The sequence below is a fragment of the Ornithorhynchus anatinus genome, chromosome 16 (genome assembly GCF_004115215.2).
Source record: "Ornithorhynchus anatinus isolate Pmale09 chromosome 16, mOrnAna1.pri.v4, whole genome shotgun sequence".
NCBI classification, from domain to species: domain Eukaryota; kingdom Metazoa; phylum Chordata; class Mammalia; order Monotremata; family Ornithorhynchidae; genus Ornithorhynchus; species Ornithorhynchus anatinus.
The window spans coordinates 39022631-39044362 of NC_041743.1; the positions used below are offsets into that span (position 1 = coordinate 39022631).

Consider the following 21732-nt stretch of genomic DNA (forward strand, 5'->3'; position numbering starts at 1 on the left):
AGGCCGGGATTAGACCGTGTCCCGCCTGATTATCTTGGATCCACCCCAGGGTCTGGCTCCCTTTTCCACACCGCTCCACCTCGGGCCTAGCCGCCTCTCCAAACATCCCCATTTCTGCTTTCGTCCTCCCCTCCGGCCCTGCCGTTCATTCATTCCATAGTATTTATTGAGCGCTTACCACGTACAGAGCACTTTCATTCATTCCATAGTATTTATTGAGCGCTTACCACGCGCAGAGCACTTTCATTCATTCCATAGTATTTATTGAGCGCCTACCATGTGCAGAGCACTTTCATTTATGCCATAGTATTTATTGAGCGCTTACCACGTGCAGAGCACTTTCATTCATTCAATAGTATTTATTGAGCGCTTACTATGTGCAGAGCACCGTACTAAGCGCTTGGAATGGACAACTCGGCAACGGATAGAGACGATCCCTGCCCGCTGACGGGCTTACGGTCTAATCGGGGGAGACGGACGGACAAAAGCAATAGCACTAAATAGAATCAAGGGGATGGACACCTCATTAAGAGGGTGGGTGCTCAGGAAACCTTGGGCTGCGGTTTCTCTCCTGCTCCTTGGCGCTTGGGAGGTAACTTGTCAGCTGTGTGACTGTGGGCAAGTCACTTCACTTCTCTGGGCCTCATTCACCTCATCTGTAAAATGGGGGTTAAGACTGTGAGCCTCACGTGGGACAACCTGCTCACCTTGTATCTCCCCCAGCGCTTAGAACAGTTCATTCATTCAACAGTATTTATTGAGCGCTTACTATGTGCAGAGCGAATGGACAAATCGGTAACAGATAGAGACAGTCCCTGCCCTTTGACGGGCTTACAGTGCTCGGCACGTAGTGAGCGCTTAACAAATGCCAACGTTATTATTAAGGGGACCCTCCCCGGGGCGAGAGGGATCAACGGTGACGGGGCTTCTCCCTCTCCCCCTTCTTATTCTCCCAGTGCCACCTTGAGCCACGACCTTGGAGGCGAACTTGCTCACGGGCTCCTTCAGTCAGCTCCCTGCTGACTCAGTGCCCTCTCCCTCCCCCTCACCCCGGGGTGCCCACCCTGGGACGCTGCCTACGCCCACCGCACCCCCCACCCCCAGCCCTGGGAACGGAGCCGGGTGGCTGCCAAGTGTGCCCGGGGGGCTGAGTCAGGGCCCCACGCAGGGGTGTGGGGAAGGAGGCAGGGAAGGGAGCCAGGCCTCTCTCTCTCTCTCTCTCTCTCTGTCTCTGCCTGCCGGTCCCCGGGCCGCGACTGACGAGGCCTGAAAGGACGGGGAACCGTGAGGGAGACGCGTCGGGGGGAGCCTCCCCAGAAATAGCAGTGACGTGGTGGCAGGAAGCGGCTCCTGAGGCCTACCACGCACCCAGACACCCACGTGGAGGCATGTGGAGGCCCAGACTCAGAGCCACAGGAAGGGGGACACACACACACACACACATCCGCACACCTCCGCTCTCCCCGGGGAGAAATGACTCCGGGAACTTGATTCGTTCGTTCAGCCAATCGCATTTATGGAGCGCTTCCTGTGCCTCGGTTACCTCATATAATAATGTTGGTATTCGTTAAGCGCTTACTATGTGCAGAGCACTGTTCTAAGCGCTGGTACCCGTGAGCCTCACGTGGGACCCGATTACCCTGTATCTACCCCAGCGCTTAGAACAGTTAATGAGATGTACATCCCCTTGATTCTATTTATTCGCTATTGTTTGAATGAGATGTCCATCCCCTTGATCCTATTTACTGCTACCGTTCTTGTCTGTCCGCCTCCCCCGATTAGACTGTAAGCCCGTCCAAGGGCAGGGACTGTCTCTATCTGTTACCGATTTGTACATTCCAAGCGCTTAGTACAGTGCTCTGCACATAGTAAGCGCTCAATAAATACTATTGAATGAATGAATAGCCCGGGCTTGGGAATCAGAGGGCATGGGTTCGAATCCTGCCTCTGCCACTTGTCAGCTGTGTGACTGTGGGCAAGTCACTTCACTTCTCCGGGCCTCAGTGACCTCATCTGTAAAATGGGGATGAAGACTGTGAGTCTCACGTGGGACCACCTGATGACCCTGTATCTACCCCAGCGCTTAGAACAGTGCTCTGCACATAGTAAGCGCTTAACAAATACCAACATTATTATTATTATTGTATGCCCCCCAGCGCTTAGTACAGTGCTGCGCACATAGTAAGCGCTTAACAAATGCCATCATTATTATTATTATGTGGGCAAGAGAGAGAGAGAGACAACTTGATAATTGCCCTCCCCCCTCCGAATTGTCCATTCCAAGCGCTCAGTACAGTGCTCTGCACATATTAAGCGCTCAATAAATACTATGGAATAAATACTATGGAATGAATTCTATTCCCTCGTCCCCCAAAACCCTCCTCCTCCTCTCCCCAGTTTCTGGCAGCTGCGCCTCGCCGGTAAATACGGCCGCCCGGCCTTCCAACGGCCCCTCGCAACTGTCAAACGAGCCCAACCCCCGCCCCTCCCGGAGGGGGCCGAGCCTTTCGGGCTCCCCGTCTCCTTTCCGGCTTCACCGTCGGGGCCGGTGATTGGTTGACTCCACGCCACTCATTCCCTTCCTCCAATGAGAATGCGGGGTTTCACCCCTCCCTCCGGAGTAGACCAATCAGAGCCCGGAATCGGGGCCCGAAGGCGGACGCCTTCCTCCCGCGACCAAGATGGCGTCACCGAGACGGCCAATCAGCGGGCGACGGGCGGGAGAAGGGCGCCCCGATAGGGAGAGGGAGGGGAGGGGGCGGGGCTTATTGGAAGGGGAGCGGGAGGGGCGCGTCACTTCCGTTGTCAGGTGGCGGCGCCGCAGCCATGGAGGGAGGCGGCGGTGGCGGCGGCTCCGGCGGCTGCGGCGGCTGCAGCTGCGCTGGGCGGCGGCGGTAGAGCGACCCCCGAGCTCTCCCCGCCCCCCGGACCCGGGACGGAGCTCCGAGCAGCCCCCGCCTCCGGGTTGCGGACTATGGGCGAGGAGCGCTGAGCGCCGGGAGGAAGGTAAGGAGCTGGGGGGCTGGTGGGGGGGGCGAGGGGAGGGGGTCCCCCAAACCAGGACATCCCCGAAAAGGGGGGACCGGACCCTCCCCAGGCTCCAAGGACTTTCGGGGTGCCTGCCTGGGTCGGTGGGAGGCTGTTGGAATGCAGAGATTTGGGGCTGAGCCGCCCCCCCCCCCCCGCTCCCCGCAGCGTCTGGAACAGCGCTTCGCCCAGTGCTTCGCACACAGCGCCTCAAACCTGGTGGTCACCGTTGCCCCACTGTCCGTTCCGAGCGCCCCGCAGAGTAAGCGCTCAATAAATTCGATCGAGGGAATGATCAGTGGGCCGAAAAGGACCGGCCGGGGGGGGGGGGGGGGAGGAAAGATGGGAGTCAGGGGGCGTGGGTTCGAATCCCGGCCCCGCCGCCTCGCTTCTCAGGGCCTCGGTGACCTCCTCTGCCGACAGGCTGCGAGGCCCCCACATGGGACCGCACCATTCCCTGGGGTCTGCCCCAGCGCTTAGAATAATCATAATAATGTTGGTATTTGTTCATCGCTTACTATGTGCAGAGCACTGGTCTAAGCGCTGGGGAGGATTCGGGGTCCTCAGGTTGTCCCACGTGGGGCTCACGGTCTTCACCCCCATTTTGCAGATGGGGCAACCGAGGCCCGGGGAAGTGAAGCGACTTGCCCAAGGTGACACAGCTGACAAGTGGCGGGGCCGGGATTTGAACCCGTGACCTCTGACTCCCCAGTCCGGGCTCTTTCCACTGAGCCACGCTGCTTCTCTAAGAAGCTTAAGAAATAGCATCATGATGGTGATTTAGGGAGGATGCAGCGGGGTCGGGATTAGCCCGGGAGAGGGGAGTGGAACGGAAGAGGGGCTGGAAAGCGGGGGGTAAATCCGGGGGGAGAAACGAGGGATCGTTGGACCAAGGGGGAAGAGGTCCCCTTGTTGGGGGGCGGTGGGAGGCCTGGTCCCTGGGGGGAAGGAGAAGGGGCGATCGTGGACAAGGAGGGATAAGAAGAAAGCTCCTTGAGGGCAGGGAGCGGGTCTGCTTCCCCTCTCGTAGTCCCCCAAGCGTCTAGTACAGTGCCCTGCCCATGTTAAGTCACGATGAATGCCATCGGGAGGCTGAGGATAACAATAATAATAATAATGGTATTAAGCGCTTACTATGTGCAGAGCACCATTCTAAGCGCCGAGGGAGATATAGGGTCATCAGGTTGTCCCCCGTGAGGCTCCCAGTCTTCATCCCCATTTTACAGATGAGGCCACTGAGGCCCAGTGAAGTGACTTGCCCACAGTCACACAGCTGACGAGTGGCAGAGCCGGGATTCGAACCCCTGACCTCTGACCGCCAAGCCGGGGCTCTTTCCACTGAGCCACGCTGCTTCTCTGATCCATCCCGGGGGGATACAAGAAGGCAGGGAGGGGAGGGTGAAGGTTGTCAGGGGAATGGAAGAATAGTTCCGGAGGGGTTTGAGGCCTAAGCAAGTGGAATGCCAGCCTGCTGCCAGGGGGAAGGGGGTGTTGAGCTAAACGTTGTGTGTGTGGCGTGTGTAGCGTCGCAGAACCTCCCTTCGTACCATCTGGTTTGCCCAGAACAGGTGCCCCCACCAGCCCACTTGTCAGCTGTGTGACTTTGGCTAAGTCACTTCTCTTCCCTGTGCCTCAGCTCCCTCATCTGTAAAATGGGGATGGAGACTGGGAGCCCCGCGGGGGACAACCTCATTACCTTGCCTCTACCCCCCAGCGCTTAGAACAGTGCTTGACACGTAGAAGGCGCTTAACAAATAGCATCATCTCCGGTTCCCCTCGACTGGGGGTGGGGAGGGGAAATGGAATTGCCAACGTCGACCCCCGGCCACCACCCCCTTGACCTTCATAGGAGACTCGGGCCGCCCCAACAGGAGGCGGCCACTGTCGCTGACCAGCTGCTGCCCGGCCCCGGGTGGATTTAGCTCGTCCGTCTCGTCGCCTCCCGGGGTCTTAGAGGTTTCCCCTTGCTGTACTAACCGCCTCCTCCAGCTTCTGTGTCGTGCCCCGTTTCTCAGTCTTCGGCCCTCTCGCAATTGTAAATTTCCTTTTGCTTCCGTGGAAAGGGTCGTGGCTTTCTCCTGTTGACCGCATGCTCTGCCGGCTTTAAAACTGAAAGGAGGAAGGAAAAAAAAAAAAACACAAAAAACCACTGCTAGGTTTGGTAAGTGAGCGCTTTTCTTTAAGACCCGGGGAGGAAGAAGATATAATGTGTCTTGCTTGGGAGGATTTTCCCCTAAGCCCAGTGGTTTCACCCGAGATAAGGAAGAGTGAAATTTGTGGAAGTCTCGTTCATCGACTGTGGAAATGTAGCTGTAGGTGAAGGCACCGAACAATGAGGTTCTTTGTTTTTTCAACCCCAAAACGTCCAGGATGTAGATTCAAGGGGGCCTTTCAAACGTCGAGGCGGTGATTCTTTAAAGGTTAGGGAGCTGAAAGAAGCCTTTGTGGGAGGTCTCTTTCCTAAGCTTGCGGTGAGCAGGCAGCGAGTGGGGTTAGCGGACTGCAGTTCCTACTTGTGAAATCGGACGTGAAAATCTGCAATCTCTCTGCACCTCTTCAGCTCTGTTCTCATTTTAGTAGCTCACCCCAAGGATCCCACTTTCGGGTCAGAATCGGAAGGTGAGCCCGGGCGGCCAAATCACCGATGACCTCGCTCTTTTGACGGGCAGAGGTGGTTTTTGTTTGCTTTTCCACTCTCTGGCGTCGCTGTCTATTGACCACTGCTTGAGGAAATCATTTCTGAGAATTAGTTGATGTAATTAGCGGCAGCGTTAATGGTGAAGTCGTCAGATGGGTTTCAGACTGCAGAATTCGGGCCTTCTTTCCCAAGGTGAGGTCTGCGAAGAAGAATAGTGGTGTTTAAATGCTGAGTATGTGCCAAGCACTGGGCTCAGCGCAAGATAAGCAGATCCATTTTGTCATGCAGAAAATTTAGTGGGGATGGTTTTAGCCAGAAAACCTAGCTGTTTTAAAGTTGGGAACTAAAGAAAAATTTAGTTGGGATGGTTTTGCCAGAAAACCTAGCCGTTTTAAAGTTGGGAACTAAAGAAAAATTTTGATTATTTCAGAATAAGCATTTCAACTGCGGTGGGGGGCGGTAGTGGGAGGGAAGGGCGGGCTGCGGAGAGCAGATCTCCAGTTCCTTTAGCGAGCTTAATTTCCAGGGACTTCAGTCGAGTTTCTGGGTTGGTTTAGAAAGAGAGCAAATTGCTCAGGTACCCGTCTCAAATGCATTCGTTCATTCAATCTTATTTATTGAGCGCTCACCGTGTGCAGAGCACTGTATGCAGAGATCAGCAGGCAGGATTCGGTGGACACTGCCCTCACACCACAGTGGGCTCTTGGAGAAGGGGTTTAGGCGTGAGTGTGGAAGCCTGGCTCTGTGTGCAGCTTTTTTCTTGAGGTTTTGTGTATTCATCGAGAAAGGCAGGGGCCAGAGGTGGTTTCTGCAGCTTGTGCCAGCTGCCCAGAGAAAGATGGTAGTGTGCCAGCTGCCCCAATCCAGGCTTCCCCGGGCCGTTGCCTACATTTGGTCAGGGAGGTGAGCTTCTTCACTTTTCCAGAAGCTCAAGTTGCCAAGTTTGCATAGCTGACATAGCTTCCCCGGCTCAAATGTAAGACTTGTCTAGAAACAGCCCTTTTGGTTAGTGAGGTCGCAGAAAAACAGCTCTGTAGCCACCAGAATGCACACTTTCAATCAGTCAGCCGTATTTATTGAGCAATTAGAGTGTGCAGACCACTGTATTAAACGCTTAGGAGAGTACAGTTTAGCAAGAGTTGGTAGGCACAATGCTCACAGAGAGCTTACAGTCTAGAGGGACTTGCACTTCCAAGGGCAAGTCTGGCCTGCGGCTGAATGTCTCTGCCCTGGCGCTCTCTTGCAAAGACTCGGCAAGGCTGCGGTGGCAGGATGGGCTCTCCTATCGTGCGGGTCGTTACCTCCCTAGCCTACTCCCGGTTCTCACTCTCTCCAAACCTCAGTCCAAAGGCCAAGCGGCTCACCTTTGATTTCTGAAGAGCCGTCATTTCAGAACAGCGCTACTCATCGCTTGGATCCCAGCTTTTGGATCCCATCGCTGTCCTTCAGGATTTTACTAACCCAACTCCTTCCTGCAGGCTTCCCGACTAGCCCATCCCGCCACCCCGCTCACCCCCTCACCTCCTCAAGTTTCCTCCATACTTGTGGTTGGAGCTGCCCCTAGGAAAGGGTAAGCTCCTTGGGGGAAGGGAGTCGGGGTACCAACTTTTCCATGGGAATGTGAGGGCTGGGAGAAAAATGAGAGGCATTAACCTGCTCCGGGACCCAGTGGCACACTCTCTCACTCAAGGCTGGGGCCTGGAGGAGTGGTCGAGGCTTGGTATTTGTGAAGGACCCGTTCCCAGCTGAAACTGGGGCCAGAGGAACCCCGCTGCCCAGAGCTCTATCAAGCCTGTGGTTTTTCAGGGAAGGGCAGAGGGGTTGTGTCACCCCTCTAGCCTGTTAGCTGCATATGGGCAGGGAGTATGTCTGCTAATTCCGTTGTATTGTGCTCTCCCCATCGCTTAGTCCGGTGCTCTGCACTTAGCAAGCGCTCATAAATACCTTCCCCAGAGTTAAAAGCTCAAGAAGGCAGCCCGTCTTAGGGTTATTTCCCTCGGAGTCGAATACGGCACACTGCAAGGCAGCCCTCAGTTTAACTGTGAGTTCCTCAAGGCCAGAGCCTGTGTCTTCTGCTTCAGTTGTACACTCCCCAGCGCCTAGTACAGTGCTCTTCTCAGTACATGCTGAGGGTACTGAGAGCTGTCGACGTTGAGCTTCCCACTCACACACTCGAACTACTGTACTACTTACTGCTCCTCTACTCCAACACTACTAGAAAGTCACATCTCCTTGATGAACACCTCTGCTTGTTAAAAGCTCTCCAAGAAGAGACGTGGCCTAGTGGAAAGAGCATGGACCTGGGAGTCGGGGGACCTGGGTTCTAATCCCGGCTCCGCCATTCATCTGCTAGGTGACCTTGGGCAATTCTGTGCCTCGGTTACCTCATCTGCAAAATGGGGATTCAATCCTCCTCCCTCCATCTTAGACCGTGAGCCCCAAGTGGGACGGAATCTGTGTCTGACCAGATTATCTTGTGTCTAACCCAGCGTTTAGAACAGTGCAATAGTAAGCACTTTACAAGTACTACCCAAAAAAAGAAAAGTATGCCGCATTAAAATGAAGCAGACAAAACGCCCAATTTCACCTGATGGCCCGCCTGGGTTGGGGCCGTGAGATTCTCTCTGGAATTCAACGGCTCGATTACTACCAGTCCTTGAGATTGCCCTGCACTTTGTCCCGAATGACTGTTCTCTCCTTGGCTGGGTGTTGCAGGTGAAAGAGATAAGGAAGCAGGTGTATCCTGATGTGTCAGGTGAACACATGTCCTTGGCAGTGCAGCTTTTCGTGGGGGTTGCCTGGGTTGCCTGGCTTGCCCAACGTGTAGGTGGCAGAGATAGGATTGGCAAGAGGAAGTGTTGGAATTCAGCAAGTGCCCCACTGGGTGCGGCCCACTGTATTAAACGTTTGGGAAAGCACAACAAAAATTCAGGACACGCTACCTGCCTCCTAGGAGAGATTTCCCTGTGGCAGGTAGCAAGGTACCAGGCTTGTTTGACCGTGGCTTGTCCCTTTCCCCAAATCCTCATTTTTTCCTCCTGAAACCTGTTACCGGTCATTAGGATGAAGCCATTATTTGTATCTGAAGAATCAGTCCACAGAGATGCAGATTTTTCTGACCGAAAGACCGCAAGTGTTGCCAGTGGATAATTTTTCTCCACTAAACAAATTATTCTGCTTTGCTTGAGACCGTACTTCTCCAGAAGGTAACTGGAAGGGTTTTATTAACCAACTCCGCCGGCCGAAAGCAGAATCGGATGTAAATTCTCTGTTCCCCAAATGCTTATAGTGCTACGTTTGGCCCACCAGGAGGGAACAGTTACTTGGGGGGGGGGGGGGGAATGGAAATATTCCCAGGAATAGTGCAGAACCCCAGGATTTTGGTTCCTGGGAATCTGTTGGCATCTGAACCAACGGGCCGTTTAAAGCACGAGCAGGTGCTGACCCTTCTTAGGAGTGGCCACCAACTGGTTTTTGTAGTGTTTTCTTCTTCCGGTCATGAAGGAAAGATATAACCCCATGGCCAATCTTAGCTCTAACTAATTTGGGCTGTGGTGGGGGTTTAAAATGGGATTTGAATTTAGCTGCTGTGGTTGAGGTGGGTGGTGGTGAGGAATTGTGTTGGTCACACTTTCGTTTCCGGTGGCTTAATTTAAACCACTTCAGTTATGGTGTGGACAGGACTTTACGAGCCTTTCTTCCCACTGTGCTGCTAGCCCATCCTCCCAGCCAGGCTCACCAAACACAAGAGGGAATTGCCTTTTGTGTTTGGTAGTAAAGTTGGAGATAAGGCATTAACCTTTACACAAGTGTCTGCTTATGTGTGTAAATAATCTATTTAGAGATAGCCCTGTGGTTCTTGAACTGACCGTCTTAATAGCCACTCCTGACTCCACTGGTCGGGAGTGGGCAAGCAGTATTGGGATTCCAGTATGGCATTTTGTGATTGTCCTTATCCCCGGTTCCCAGGCAGGGCAAGCCTGAGCTAAGCTGTTCTCTGATGGAATTCTTGAGAGAGGGTGAGGGTCTCAGATGAGTTGTTAAACTGACCGATCTTCATCTGGGCGGGTCTTTGCACCCACTTAACACCCAGCCTTTCCAGTGTGTGTGTGTGTGTGTGTGTTCCAAATACTTTGGGAGCCAAGACTCGTTTAAGGGTGAGGTCTCCATAAAACTGGAGTCACGAACCGTTCAGGCCTCCCCTCCAGAAAGGGCCAGGGCCGGCTCCGCCAGGCAGGGTGACCGTGAGCCGGGGGGGCTAGGCCTGGGACCCGGGGCCCAATAACTCCTCAGCAGAATGGCATCTGGCTAAAAATCGCAGAAAGCAAACGGACCGTCAGTTTGTCAGAGGCGCAGAACGTTATTTCATTGCATTTTGTCTAGTGTGGAACTGAAAGTCACCTGACTTTCCTCCCATCCGGGTGGTGCTCGACGTGGAGCCTGTTGACACCACCGACCCTTGGAAGGTGTAGACAAAATTCCAGGTCACGCCCACAGGGCACAACCTGATCCTCGGACCCCACAGTATATGGCCTAGCAGCAGCAAGGCCTATTGCCTAGAGCACGGGCCTGGGGCTCAGAGGAACTGGGTTCTAATCCCTGCCCCACCGTTGGTCTGCTTTGGGCAAGTCTCTAACTTCTCTGTGTTTCGGTTCCCTCATTTGTAAAGTGGGGATTAAGACTGTGAGCCTCGGGTGGGACATGGGCACTGTCCAACCTGATTATCCGGTGCCAACCCGAGTGCTTAGCACAGTGCCGGGAGCAAAGTAAGCACTTAACATATACCATTTAAAAAAAAAAATTCATTGAGCCTGTGGAATGGATAGTTGGGCAGCCCCCAGAAACCTCTTCCCATCCCAAACCTCCCCCCATCCCACACGTCCTTTCAATCCCCAAAGGAGATTTTCAGCGGCCACTTTAAACCTCACTGTTTTTAGTGGCCCAAACTCCAGCCCTGCATTAGAATCTGTAATCACACTTGCACGCCCCCTGAGTCCCTGAGGAAAAGCCAGGCATTCACCGGGGTCCGGGAGGAGGGTTCCTCAGGTATTCGATCGCTTTCTCCTTTTTAAGCCAACTCGCCGCTCCTGCTACCAGGAGGCCTCGTTCTTAACAGGAACGGAGATGGAACGGCCTCGGCCTGACCCGACTGAAGGGAAGGCATGTGTGAGTGTGTAGGCGAATTGGTGTGTGGAGAATTAGAGTGTTGTCATAACACATCGCAGAGGAGCCGAAGTGCAGAGAGAGAAAGTGACTCGGCCAGCAGAAACCTCTCCGACCAAGCGGAGGCTGAGCTGGAAATGGAGCTTGTTTTAATCATGGAATTACACTCATCCGGAGTTGGCAGGATGTTGTGGAATAGGAGGCCAGGGTGAGAGAATTTAGGTAAGGATTATATTGTCTTTTGGGATTTTGTGGTGTTTTTTCTTTTTTCTTTTTTTTTTTTCCCCTTTCTACTGGAGCTTTTTTGGTGCCTGGGTTAATGTAGTGGTGGAGCAGGAATTATGCTTGGTATAACTCTAAGCAGCTGTTGGTGAATCAGCCCGTTGAAGGTCAGATAACCCACCCAGTTTGATGAACACAGAGACCTGATGTCAGGCAACCTGACCTGATGTACACAAAGATGTGATTTGCTCATCCATTTGACCTTTTCCAGAACGCTAGCCCTTAGGCGACGTCTTTCCAGCTTCCAACTGACCATCTTTTTTCATTGTTCTCTTCTGGTACGCTTTGGCTCTCCCAATCACGTTGTTAAAGCACCCCTCACCCTCAGTGACTTATAAGCCTCTGGAAGCAGAGACTTTACGCCTATTAAAGGTGAAGTGAAGAAGGACCTTACAGAGACCTCTCGCCACGAAGGACCCTTGTTGACTTCACCACACTGTTGCCTAGCAGGGCCCTCGCAGTGTCTCATATTTGCAGAGGACTTGGAGAGGCGTCTGAGGGTTTTCCACAAGGCACGACAAATTCGGATCCAGCCCTGAGTCTTTGTGGAACTTCGACCGTCTCTTTTGTCCCGAAAGGAATCTTTATCACTGAGAAGTCAGGAACTATCAGTATTGACGATCGGAAGGCCGGCAAACCGAAGGAGGATGTTGACTGATGGTTAGAGCAGGAAGCAGGCTGGACTCCTGAGTTCTATTTCTGCTTGTCCCTCCCACTTCCCACTTCTCGGTGACCTTGAGTGGGTGAGTCACTTCCTCCCTGTCTGACAAATTGCTCTCCCCATTATTCAGATGTGTAAACTGGGTCCCACGCTCGGGCTTACCTCACAAATCTCTTGAAGATCTGAGATTTCCCACTTGAAAGTCCTGAATAGATTCAGGCATTACCTAGACGATAAAATACGGGGTTTTGTTTGGTTTTTGATTTTTTTAAAAAAAGAACCAAACAGCTCCGATCCACATTTTCGTTGCGAAGCAGCGTGGTTCAGTGGAAAGAGCCTGGGCTTGGGAGTCAGAGGTCATGGGTTCGAATCCTGGCTCTGCCACCTGTCAGCTGTGTGACTGTGGGCAAGTCACTTATCTTCTCTGTGCCTCAGTTTCTGCATCTGTAAAATGGGGATTAACTGTGAGCCTCACGTGGGACAGCCTGATGACCCTGTATCTCCCCCAGCGCTTAGAACAGTGCTCTGCACATAGAAAGCGCTTAACAAATGCCAACATTATTATTATTATTATGACTATTATTATTTTTATTATTTTCTCGACATGTCCGAGTCTGGCTGTATTGCATTTTTATTGAGAAGCAAATCACCACTCGACTGTGGAAAAAGTAAACATTGGCGCATGCACGATTCACACTGGTAATATTCTGTATTCAATATTTTGTGCATGCCAAGGGGAGCTTGCTGTGGGGCTCCAAGCACACCCGCAAGCTCAAAACTACCCTGGCAAGAACGATTCTGGGTGAGGAACATTTTTCACTAGCCATATAACAGGAAGGAGTCAAGTGTTTGGTGGTGTGTTTTTTGTTTTTTTTTTTTTTTAAACTCATCTGCTGTTCTTGAGAGTAAAGCAACAAAGAAGCTTTGCTAGAGAATGCTAATAGTTCTTTTTTTTTTAATAGTATTCATTAAGCACTTAGTATGTGCCAGGCACTGTTCTAAGCGCTGGATTGAGCTCAAGTCTCAATGTCATAAGGCTTTTCTTTTTGGCTCTCCCCTGCATATTTGAATGTACGACCTCTGAATTATTCTCGGAACACAGCACCGTTTTAAATGATGAGTTGGTCGGTGAATACTTTCCTGTAGCCAACTCCCCCTTGAGGGTCTGGACCTGACCGGGATGGAAGGGAGCGATCTACCCAAGAGACCGACCCACGGGACCTTTGCCATATTTTCCGAGTTCCTTTTGGAAGTCCCACTGCTGGCCGCGACCTTCCTCTCCCACTTCCTCCGGTGGGAAGTCGATCAAAGCACCGTTGAACTCTGACATTGGTCGGCTCCGTTTTTTTCCTCCTTTTTTCGAGGGTGACGTCGAGGGTCCCTGGCCCCCCAGGGCCCAAGGATGGCATCTGTTAGAGACGTCAGGCTGAGTTCACAGTTTCGGGGTGTGTGAGGGGGGTGACTAGCTTATGGAGTGAATCACCGGTCCTCCTGACACTCTGGACTCAGTTCCAGAAAGGCATCTTTTTGAAGACTTCTTCACAGCGCTGTTAAATTCCCAGGGGTACGACATTAAGTGCCAGTTGGTGAAAACAAAGAGGGTTTGGAAGTGGTGGGATATGATCAGAAGACTTCCGTCTGCTTGGGTGAGAGGAGGTGCCTGGGCGATGTTTGTTTAGTGAGGTTTGAGCAACCCCAGTCTGTGCAATTGTCATTCTCTGGGCAATTATCCCGTCACTGCTTCAACCCTTGCTCAGCCTGGGTGGGGCACTGCTCTTTCTTTGCCTCTTTCATGGGCTTGCCCAATGACGGGTAGGCATGGAGTCCGGTCTCCGAGTTTCGTTCTCCAGCAGGATTCTGGGAGATTCGATCACGCCGAAGATCGCGGTCCCCCTTCTTCCCCTCTCTGGGTCATTTCTGGGATCCCGCCCCTACATCGGAGCCTCTTCCGTCCCCCTCTAAATCTTTTCCCCTGCAACTGGCCCTGGTCCCAAAAGGGGGGTGAACCGTGGTTTCAGGGTGAAAGGTCGAACTCTTAAAGAGATCCCAGGTTTCCAACTTAGCTGGAGTGCAGGGGAGTCCTCTGGGCGGCCCCAGCTGAGGTCAACAAACCTCTTGCCTGGATTTCAAGCCCGTCACTGGACTGGTTCAAGAGGGGGTGGGCTCCTGGCTCCCTAGGAAACGTCCAGGACCTTGTGGGTTATAGGACCGAAACCTTTTCGACTGAGGGTCTCCATCGTACCCCCTTCTTAGATTAACGAGGAGCTCCTAGAGGGCCAGGGCGGGTGCCAGTTACCCTCTCTGAGAATCAGATCGTGCTTGGCGTTTGATCTTCCTTGAGTCGGATCTTTTATTCCTCTCTGACTACAACGCAGCCTCAAGCATAAGAGCTGTCATGTCGGTCTACGGGAAAGAAAGCTGAAATTGAAAGCCAGGGTCTCCCGTCCCCCATCCTCTCCGGGCAGCTCCAGATCGGTCAGTCCCTTTCCGGGGCAGCCGGCGGGGAGAGGCGAGATGCAGCGTGTGGCCTTTCGTGTCCAGTTTGTTCCCTTTTAAAAGTAAAAATGACCAAGAGGCATGTGTTACGGGTTCAACTGAGGGGTGGTGAGAAGCTATGAGGAAGCCGGCCAAAACAGTAATATTTATCCGGAGCAACACTTTCACACGTCACCGTGGAATTATCCACGGCAGAGTTACAGGTTCTCCGGGGCTGCCCCGGGGATGTCGGCCGGCTGAGCGGTGGCGAGGCCGGGGACTAGGGAAGCGAAAGCCCCGGCCCCCCGAAAGTTGAGGTCCGCCTGACTCGGGCGCTCAGAGAGAGAGCACGGTGGCTGGGACTTAGACGAGGGTGGCCCACATGCCAGAGGAGGGGACTCCTACTCCCTGCCAGGATCTTGGGACCCCTGGGCAGGAGACCCTCGTCCGCCTCCCTCCACACGGCAGGGCTCCCACAGGGAAGCAGACCCCCAGCCGATGAAGCCCAAGGGACGACCTCGTCCTTTTGAGTGCTCTTTTCCCAGCAGGGCGAGTGAGGGGGCCCGCCCCACCCCACCCGGCTCCGGCCTCCCGATGGCGGAGCCGGCTGGCACAGCCCACCGTGGAACTTTTCCCTGGCACCTCCAGCCTGATGACAAATCGTCACCGCCAGGAGTCCCCAGGGAGAAAGTGATTCATTTGGCCCCTGCCCATGTTTAATTCAGCAGCGGAGGAACGGCACTTGTAACTCTCCGGCTTGATTTGTTTTGCCTGCCGTGTTACCAGTTTATCGGGAACACGAGCTGGGAGCCCCCTCCGAGGCTGCACGAAGAATCCCGTCTGGAAGATCGCTGACCGAGGAGGAGCATTCCCCAGAGCGATCGGGTTTGTTGCCCCGGCAGCCTTTTGCTCGTCAAGGTGGCGTTCCGCGGGCCACCCCCCGTGGCACCCTGCCGCTCTCCCCGGTGACCAGCCATCCTAGCCCGGAGCCCAGACCTCCCTTCCCAGCGGCGGAGAGGAAGCCGAGCCCCTCCCGAGGGAGGACGGCGATCCCATCTCATTCTATCATCGAATCGGTTTTCCTTGGATCCTGCTGCCCCGGCTGAGGCCCGGACTTCTGAGTAAGCGCCTTCTGTTTGTGTTAGAGGTGTAACTTAGTGACTGAGGACTCTGGATGCAAAACAAGACTTGCAACTTCTGCTTTGATGTTACTTCATAACTAGGCTCCCCCCACCCCCAGCTCCCGCCCTCCCCCTGCCCATTCTCGGGTGACATTGTCTTTATCTTGGCGTGAGCTGTTTAGACTCCAGCGTGGCATGGCTGCTTTAATACGGAGCAGGCTTAGAAAATGGGGAAATTTGTGTTAGGCTTGGTATCGTTAGCTTAGTGAGATGCGGCTTTCTCGTAGTCCCACAGCCCCGATGTCCAGATCCTTATACTCTGCTACTTCCCCTCTGCAATCTTTATTGAGGTCTGTCTCCCCAAATGAATGATAAGCTTCTTGAGGGTAAGATCGGGTGTCCCAACCCTATTGTATTAGACCCTCCTAAGCTCTCAGTGTGATCCAGTAAGTACCATTCATTGACTGAAGATCAGAATCCAGTCAGGCATATTTATTGAGCGCTTCCCGTGTGCTTGGTAGCGTACGATAAAACAGTCACATTCCCTGCCCTCTTAAACGTAACGGCCAGTCTCGGCAGGGACCAGCTGGTTGGAATCCTGCAGGCCAGAGCGTTTCCTCAGCGGCGCTGGAAGTGTCTCCTCCGGAGCATTTGGAGATGGTTTTTGTGTGGCGGGTACAGCTCGGGTCCCCAGTGCGGGCAGGGAGAACGCCCAGTCTGGGCCAGGGGGGGTGACGGTGGGTGGCCGGTGAGTTTGGGGCGTTGGGATCAGCGGGTCGTGGCATCTTCCTCCTGGACCCCCGAGACTCGGCCCCCTTCCCCCGGTCTCTGCAAACAGATTGTGGCAGGTGGAGTCGGCTTTCGGAGAGCCGCGTTTCCATCATCCGTTCCTGCTCCGCGCTTTTCATCAGGGGTTTCTGGGCCTGAGCCGCTGGTCGCCGGTGCTAATAGATGTTCAGGGAAGGGAGCAGTCTTCCTGCCACTCCCCTTGCCAGCATCTCTATTTTCTTCCCCTCACGTCTGCTACCTTCCTTCTGTCTGACTGACTGTACTTGGAACGAGGTCTCCGTTCCATTTCTTGAATTGAGTCCCGCGAGTGGGGGTGGCTCCACGCTGTCTGCGACGAAGGGGCTTCCAGGCAAACTGCCGTCTAGACCAGCTTTGCATCTCAGGCAGCTTTTGTCCAGATGCTCCAGACCACCTCCCCCACCTCGGGGGTGCCAGCCCGGGTCAGGGGGGCGTCGATGGGTCCGGTGCCCGGGACGCAGCGGGCCCCAAATCGAAGACACGGAAGATTCCGACGGCCTCCTAGGCACTCGTTCTTCTCCGGAGAGTTTGGCCCCGCTGGGTTAGGCGATGCCAGAGATGGAGTTGAAGCTGGCTTCGAGTCTGGAGGCATTTTTCCCCCAGTTCGGATGGGCTTCGGTACTCCACATCATTTAGCTTTAATAGGATTTTAGGTAAGATTACAAGTCCCCCGGGCAGGGAACATGTCTACTCTGAGGTTGGGGACCGCACTCAGATGCTCAATAAATACCATTAGCCCGACTGGTTCCCAAGCCCTAATGAGGTGTAAACATTCCACTTTCTCCTCCATTAGTAAACCAGTAAAAAATGTACTTCCACTGCAGTGAAAACACATAGTCAGACCCCCAAATATCCAGCACGCCATTTCCTCGCATGCAGAACAGCCGGATCTCGTTTCAGTTAACTCCCCCCCCTCCCCCCCCCCCCCCCCCCCCCGCCCCAAAACCCATTAGGGGTTGGGGCAGCGAGGCATTCATTCAATGTAAATAATAGTTTAGATAGTCTCCTTCAGGAGGGAATAACGAAGGCGGAAGGGAAATCTCATTATTTTTTCTGAGGCGGGAGAGACCCAGACTGAGTGGAAAGGGAGAGAGCAAATGGAAGAGATCGATCTTTGTTCCGGTCTTGGTATGAAGCCGGCTCGAAGGGACAATCTGTGACGGGCCCTTTGGTTCTGGCCGTTTCCCTTATCTGTCGTCCTCGTCGGTCAAAAAGAAAAGGTATAAAGGGTGGGCCGCCAAGTCCCGCCTCTGGAAGCCTTTCAGAGCTGCATATTTTAACGGGGAAAATGTTTTCCCTAGCAGTCTGGGACGTGCGCAGCGACACAGCCTGTCTTCATGTAGGGTCCCATATGTCATGTGTAGGGGTCTGTGGGTGGTGACGGGGAAAGGTTCTGACTCCGGCTTTCTTCTGCAGTGGGTGGTGCGGCGAGCGGGGGTAAGAAAATCTCATCCTTTGTCGTCATTGCTCATGTTGGGAAATGGGTGTGTGTGTGAGTGTGCGAGAGTGCGCGCGCACGGCTGGTATTCATAGTAACTTTCTTTCCAAACCCCATATTATCCATGAAGAGAAAGAAAAGTGGATTCCCATTTATTTCGTTAAGCTAAAAGAAACAACCTGGTGGGTTTCCTAGGGAAGTAATAGACCTGGAGCTCAGGGGGTGGGGGGAGTGAGTGAGTGTATATGTGTGTGTGCGCGCACACACCCGCAAAACCAGCAACAATAACTGGTTGTCTCCCATGTGATCTATTTCTCCTCTATCCCTTTGGAATAATATTTTTCCCCAAACTTAAATCCATGCAATTTTCCCTTTTAAGTCCCTGCTTATCCCCATCCTCCCATGTGCCTCCCATGTCCTATCCATCCTCTTCTGTCTCCCTAGTCACAGTGACTCAGTTTTTAGTTTTCCACTGTCTATATCCCTCTCCTTTTTCTGTGCCTCTCCTTATCTTAACCTTTATTTGTCTTCCTTGCAGCCACCCCTAGGGGCTTCTACTCAGTCCCTGGGCTGCCCCATCTGGGGCTCCCGTTATCCCATGGCACTGACCATGCCATTTTTGGACATCCATATTTTCCACATCATGCTGGGCTGCCCTCCCAGTACCCCTGCCGTTCTGGCCTGACCTTCTGTCTACACCATCGCCCCCACCCCGCTGACTAACTTCCCCTCGGCTTCCGTTTCCCCATTGTGCCCATCTTCCTGGCTCGCAGCCACCCCAGGCCTCTCTCCTATCGTGGCTCTTCGTTGTGGGGCACGTTGGGGGCCGGGCTCAGACCCCTCCCCATCTCTCAGCCCTCCTTCAGGTCAGACAAACCCACCGGGGTGTTTGGAACCAGGTAGGTTTCTCAAACCACCTATTATCCGGAGAGCCCTGGGAACCAAGCCCCCCAAACTAGGGTGTCCTTCTCAATGTGCCAATCCTCCCAAATCCACCAGTCCCAGTGACCCAAGTCTGCATGACTGCGTGCGTTGGGTTATAGCGAGGAGCGGGTTTGGGTGTGTACACATCCCTGTGACTAACTGGGGACGCAGGTTTCCCCATCTGAGGGGTTCCTTGTGTTGGCTCACAGCGGGCCTGCAGCACCCACGAAAGCACCTCGTCCTTTGGTCCCTCCCCGTCTGCATCTGTCCGACACCTGGGCTTCGAGGAACATGGCACTCTGCCTCCGAGGCCAGCGTATACATTCTTGAAGTCCATAAATCTCTAGGCCCTAATTAATCCAATAGTAAATGAGCCACAGCTCTTTGTCAGTGGGAACTGCCTCGACTTACACAAGGAGGTGGAGGCGTGATGCATCACCAAGTGAAAAGGTTTGCAGCACCAGGCAGGGGTTAGCAGAAGGGAACTTGCTTCGTTACTCATCGTGGTGCAATCGTTGCTTTCCCTTCCAGAGCCGAGGATGAAGCGGAGAGCATCGGATAGAGGAGCGGGGGAAACATCGGCCAGGGCGAAGGGTCTCGGAACTGGGATTTCTGGAAACAACGCGAAGAGAGCCGGACCGTTTATCCTAGGTAAGCCCGCGTCGATGGTTTTTCGGCATCTGGAGCAGGGCTGGGCAGAGCAAGCCCAAATCCCAAGGCTCTTCTGGGAGCAGATCGGACACAGAGAGCAACAGACTGCGTAGCAGTGGTCGGGCGGGGCTTCGCCGGTTTCTACGGTCAACTGTCACTTGAGTCACAGAACCCTCGAAATTCCCACGAGGGGCGTGTAAAACGAGAAATGGCTTTCATCCGGGGGGACCGACATCAGCATCTTGATCCTTCCCTTTTCACCCTGGGAATCTTCACATGGTTTCTCTCGTGGTGTCCGGGGTCCTCAGGAAGCACCGACGGCTTCCCCTTTCTCTCTGACTCCGACCCCAGACCAGCCTGCGCGCTGGGGGGCCGGAGGAGGGTGCGGGCCGGCTTCGTCCCAAAATGATGCTTTCCACTTTGGAATGCGGCAGAGATCACCCTGCTAGTTGGGAGATGGCACCTGAAGAGCGCATGAGTAATTCCAGCGAGCATTTTGTAGAATTCCCCAGTTATCTAGGGAGCCCAACTGCAAATCTTATATCGGGCACACACCACAGGTCTCATCCCGGCTCCACAAACCCAGGATGGTGTGGATGTACCGTTTTGGGCCTTTTTGAGATGCACTGACGAGCCGATGTGTGTGTGTGTGTGTGTGTGTGTAAATCTGTCCATTCACCATATCTTCCTAAATCTGTCCGTTCACCGTATCTTCCAAAAGTCTGGATTGCTTTCACGTACCATTCTGCATCTGACGGTTGTTCCCGGCATGGAGATTGAGTTTGAATTGTATTGTGCTGCTAAACTCTCAGTCTGACATCCTTTGAAGTGTCTAAACCCTACCACCCCGTACAGATGTGTAGCTCCGTTTGTACATTCAACACATAGGGGCCAAACACACATTCGGGCTAAGCTCCCCCTTGTACGCAAAGGTGGTGGTGTTCAGCAGTACCGTGAAACTCAACGGTTCGATTGTTTTTTACGCTCTATACCGTTTATGGGAAAGGGCTGCCTGGTGTGCCTTTCTTTATAAAGGAACCTGGTTTAGATTAATGTACGCTGCATGACGGCTGATTATTGACATAACACTGTATTAGTCATGGATTCTTAAAGGCAAACAAGTCTGTTCTGCTTTGTGCTGTTAGGTCCCCGTTTAGGTAACTCACCAGTGCCAAGTATTGTTCAGTGTTTGGCCAGGAAAGACGGGACAGATGACTTCTATCAGCTGAAGGTAGGTGGAATGCAACACAAGTTGAGACATAAGACCTCTCAACTCCCCCTTCCTCGAAAGGGCTGTGTACACATCACACCAGAGACCCTTTCAAATGCAGATACCTCCCCCCCCCTTTTTAAACCTGTGAAGCAATCAAGTTCACACTATCTCACTCTGTAAAGATCCCAGTTTAGACAGATTTGTCTGTGCATAAATTAAACCCTAATTCCCGTTAAGAAAAACCGTGGCACCTTCGTTGTGTATCAGAAGTTGAACGGGCAGCTGCTGTACTCGAAGAACATTGGTCGTTTGGGTTTAAAGGCGATCCAATAAGGCTTTCTTTTCCCCTTTCCTTAAGATCCTCACACTGGAGGAGAGGGGGGACAAAGGGATAGAGACCCAGGAGGAAAGGCAAGGCAAGATGCTGTTACACACCGAGTATTCTCTGCTTTCCCTCCTCCACAATCAGGACGGCGTAGTTCACCACCACGGGCTCTTCCAGGTAAATGACGAAAGGGGGTTGGGGTCTGCAAGGCTGCTCACAGTTTCGCAGTCTCCCCGGGGGAGGCGGCGGCTGCCCGGTCAGGGCTTGGCTTTCAGCTTTCGAGTGGCCGGGGCCTCCCACCTCATTCTCTCATGGTTGCCCAGATCCCCCGGGATTAATCAGGACTCCGGGAAAGCAGCGAGAGAAGAGGACAAGTCCAGCGGGGCCGGGGCCTGCTAACATCCTCTCTAGAGGATTGGCATTGGATTGGAAATCTAGCAAGAGTGTAAACATCTCTAGGTGGGCATTTCACCTAGAGAGCACCATGCGTTCTGGGAGAGCAGCTTCTTGTGTGGGGAGGAGAGAAAGAAACAAAAATTCAGCCGGCGATCTTGGGGCTCTTGTGGAGGATCTTAGGAAGGGGACGTATCGTGTGCCTCTTGTTGCTCTGCCCAGGGTGTACACGGGCAGCCGATAGATATCGTGACGACGGCTACTAGGACGATCGGCTATGAACTTGGAATCGGCCCAGTTGGAGCGGAGGAAGAAACGGAGGGAAGTTAGGGTCTTGTAAAGGTCCCCTTGGGGATAGGTTTCTCTGCCAATTAGCGAAGTGCCCACTTCCAACCTGGAGACTGGCCTCTTTCCTGTGGGTAATAGGTCTGCGTGTGCTACTGCAGCAGAAGAAAGTAAGCAGTAAGCTGCTGTTCCCACACTGAAATCAAATGTGCTAATTAATCAGCTGCCCCTAAATAAGCCAATTGAAAGGTTGTTAACACCTTCAAAACAATAAAAATTTCCCTCAAGATGAAGTAATTACCAGGGGAGAAGGGAGGCTTGGAAGAACA

The 21732-nt window shown here is 53.4% G+C and overlaps 1 protein-coding gene across 4 annotated transcripts in view; it reads left to right on the top strand.

Moving 5' to 3' along the window:
• The first annotated feature begins 2824 nt into the window (after positions 1 to 2824).
• The window catches only part of STK40 (serine/threonine kinase 40), a 38187-nt gene continuing 19279 nt past the window's right edge, over positions 2825 to 21732 (top strand). The window contains exons 1-5 of one of the 4 annotated variants that reach the window (XM_039914289.1): positions 2825 to 3006; positions 5091 to 5188; positions 19068 to 19187; positions 20333 to 20418; positions 20759 to 20902. In XM_039914289.1, coding sequence (XP_039770223.1) covers positions 19076 to 19187; positions 20333 to 20418; positions 20759 to 20902 — 342 coding nt within the window. In that variant the 5' untranslated portion in view covers positions 2825 to 3006; positions 5091 to 5188; positions 19068 to 19075. Of the gene's footprint in view, positions 3007 to 5090; positions 5189 to 15146; positions 15368 to 19067; positions 19188 to 20332; positions 20419 to 20758; positions 20903 to 21732 lie in introns of those variants that run through there. The other 3 variants (XM_029080766.2, XM_029080767.2, XM_039914290.1) reach the window with 3 other exon arrangements.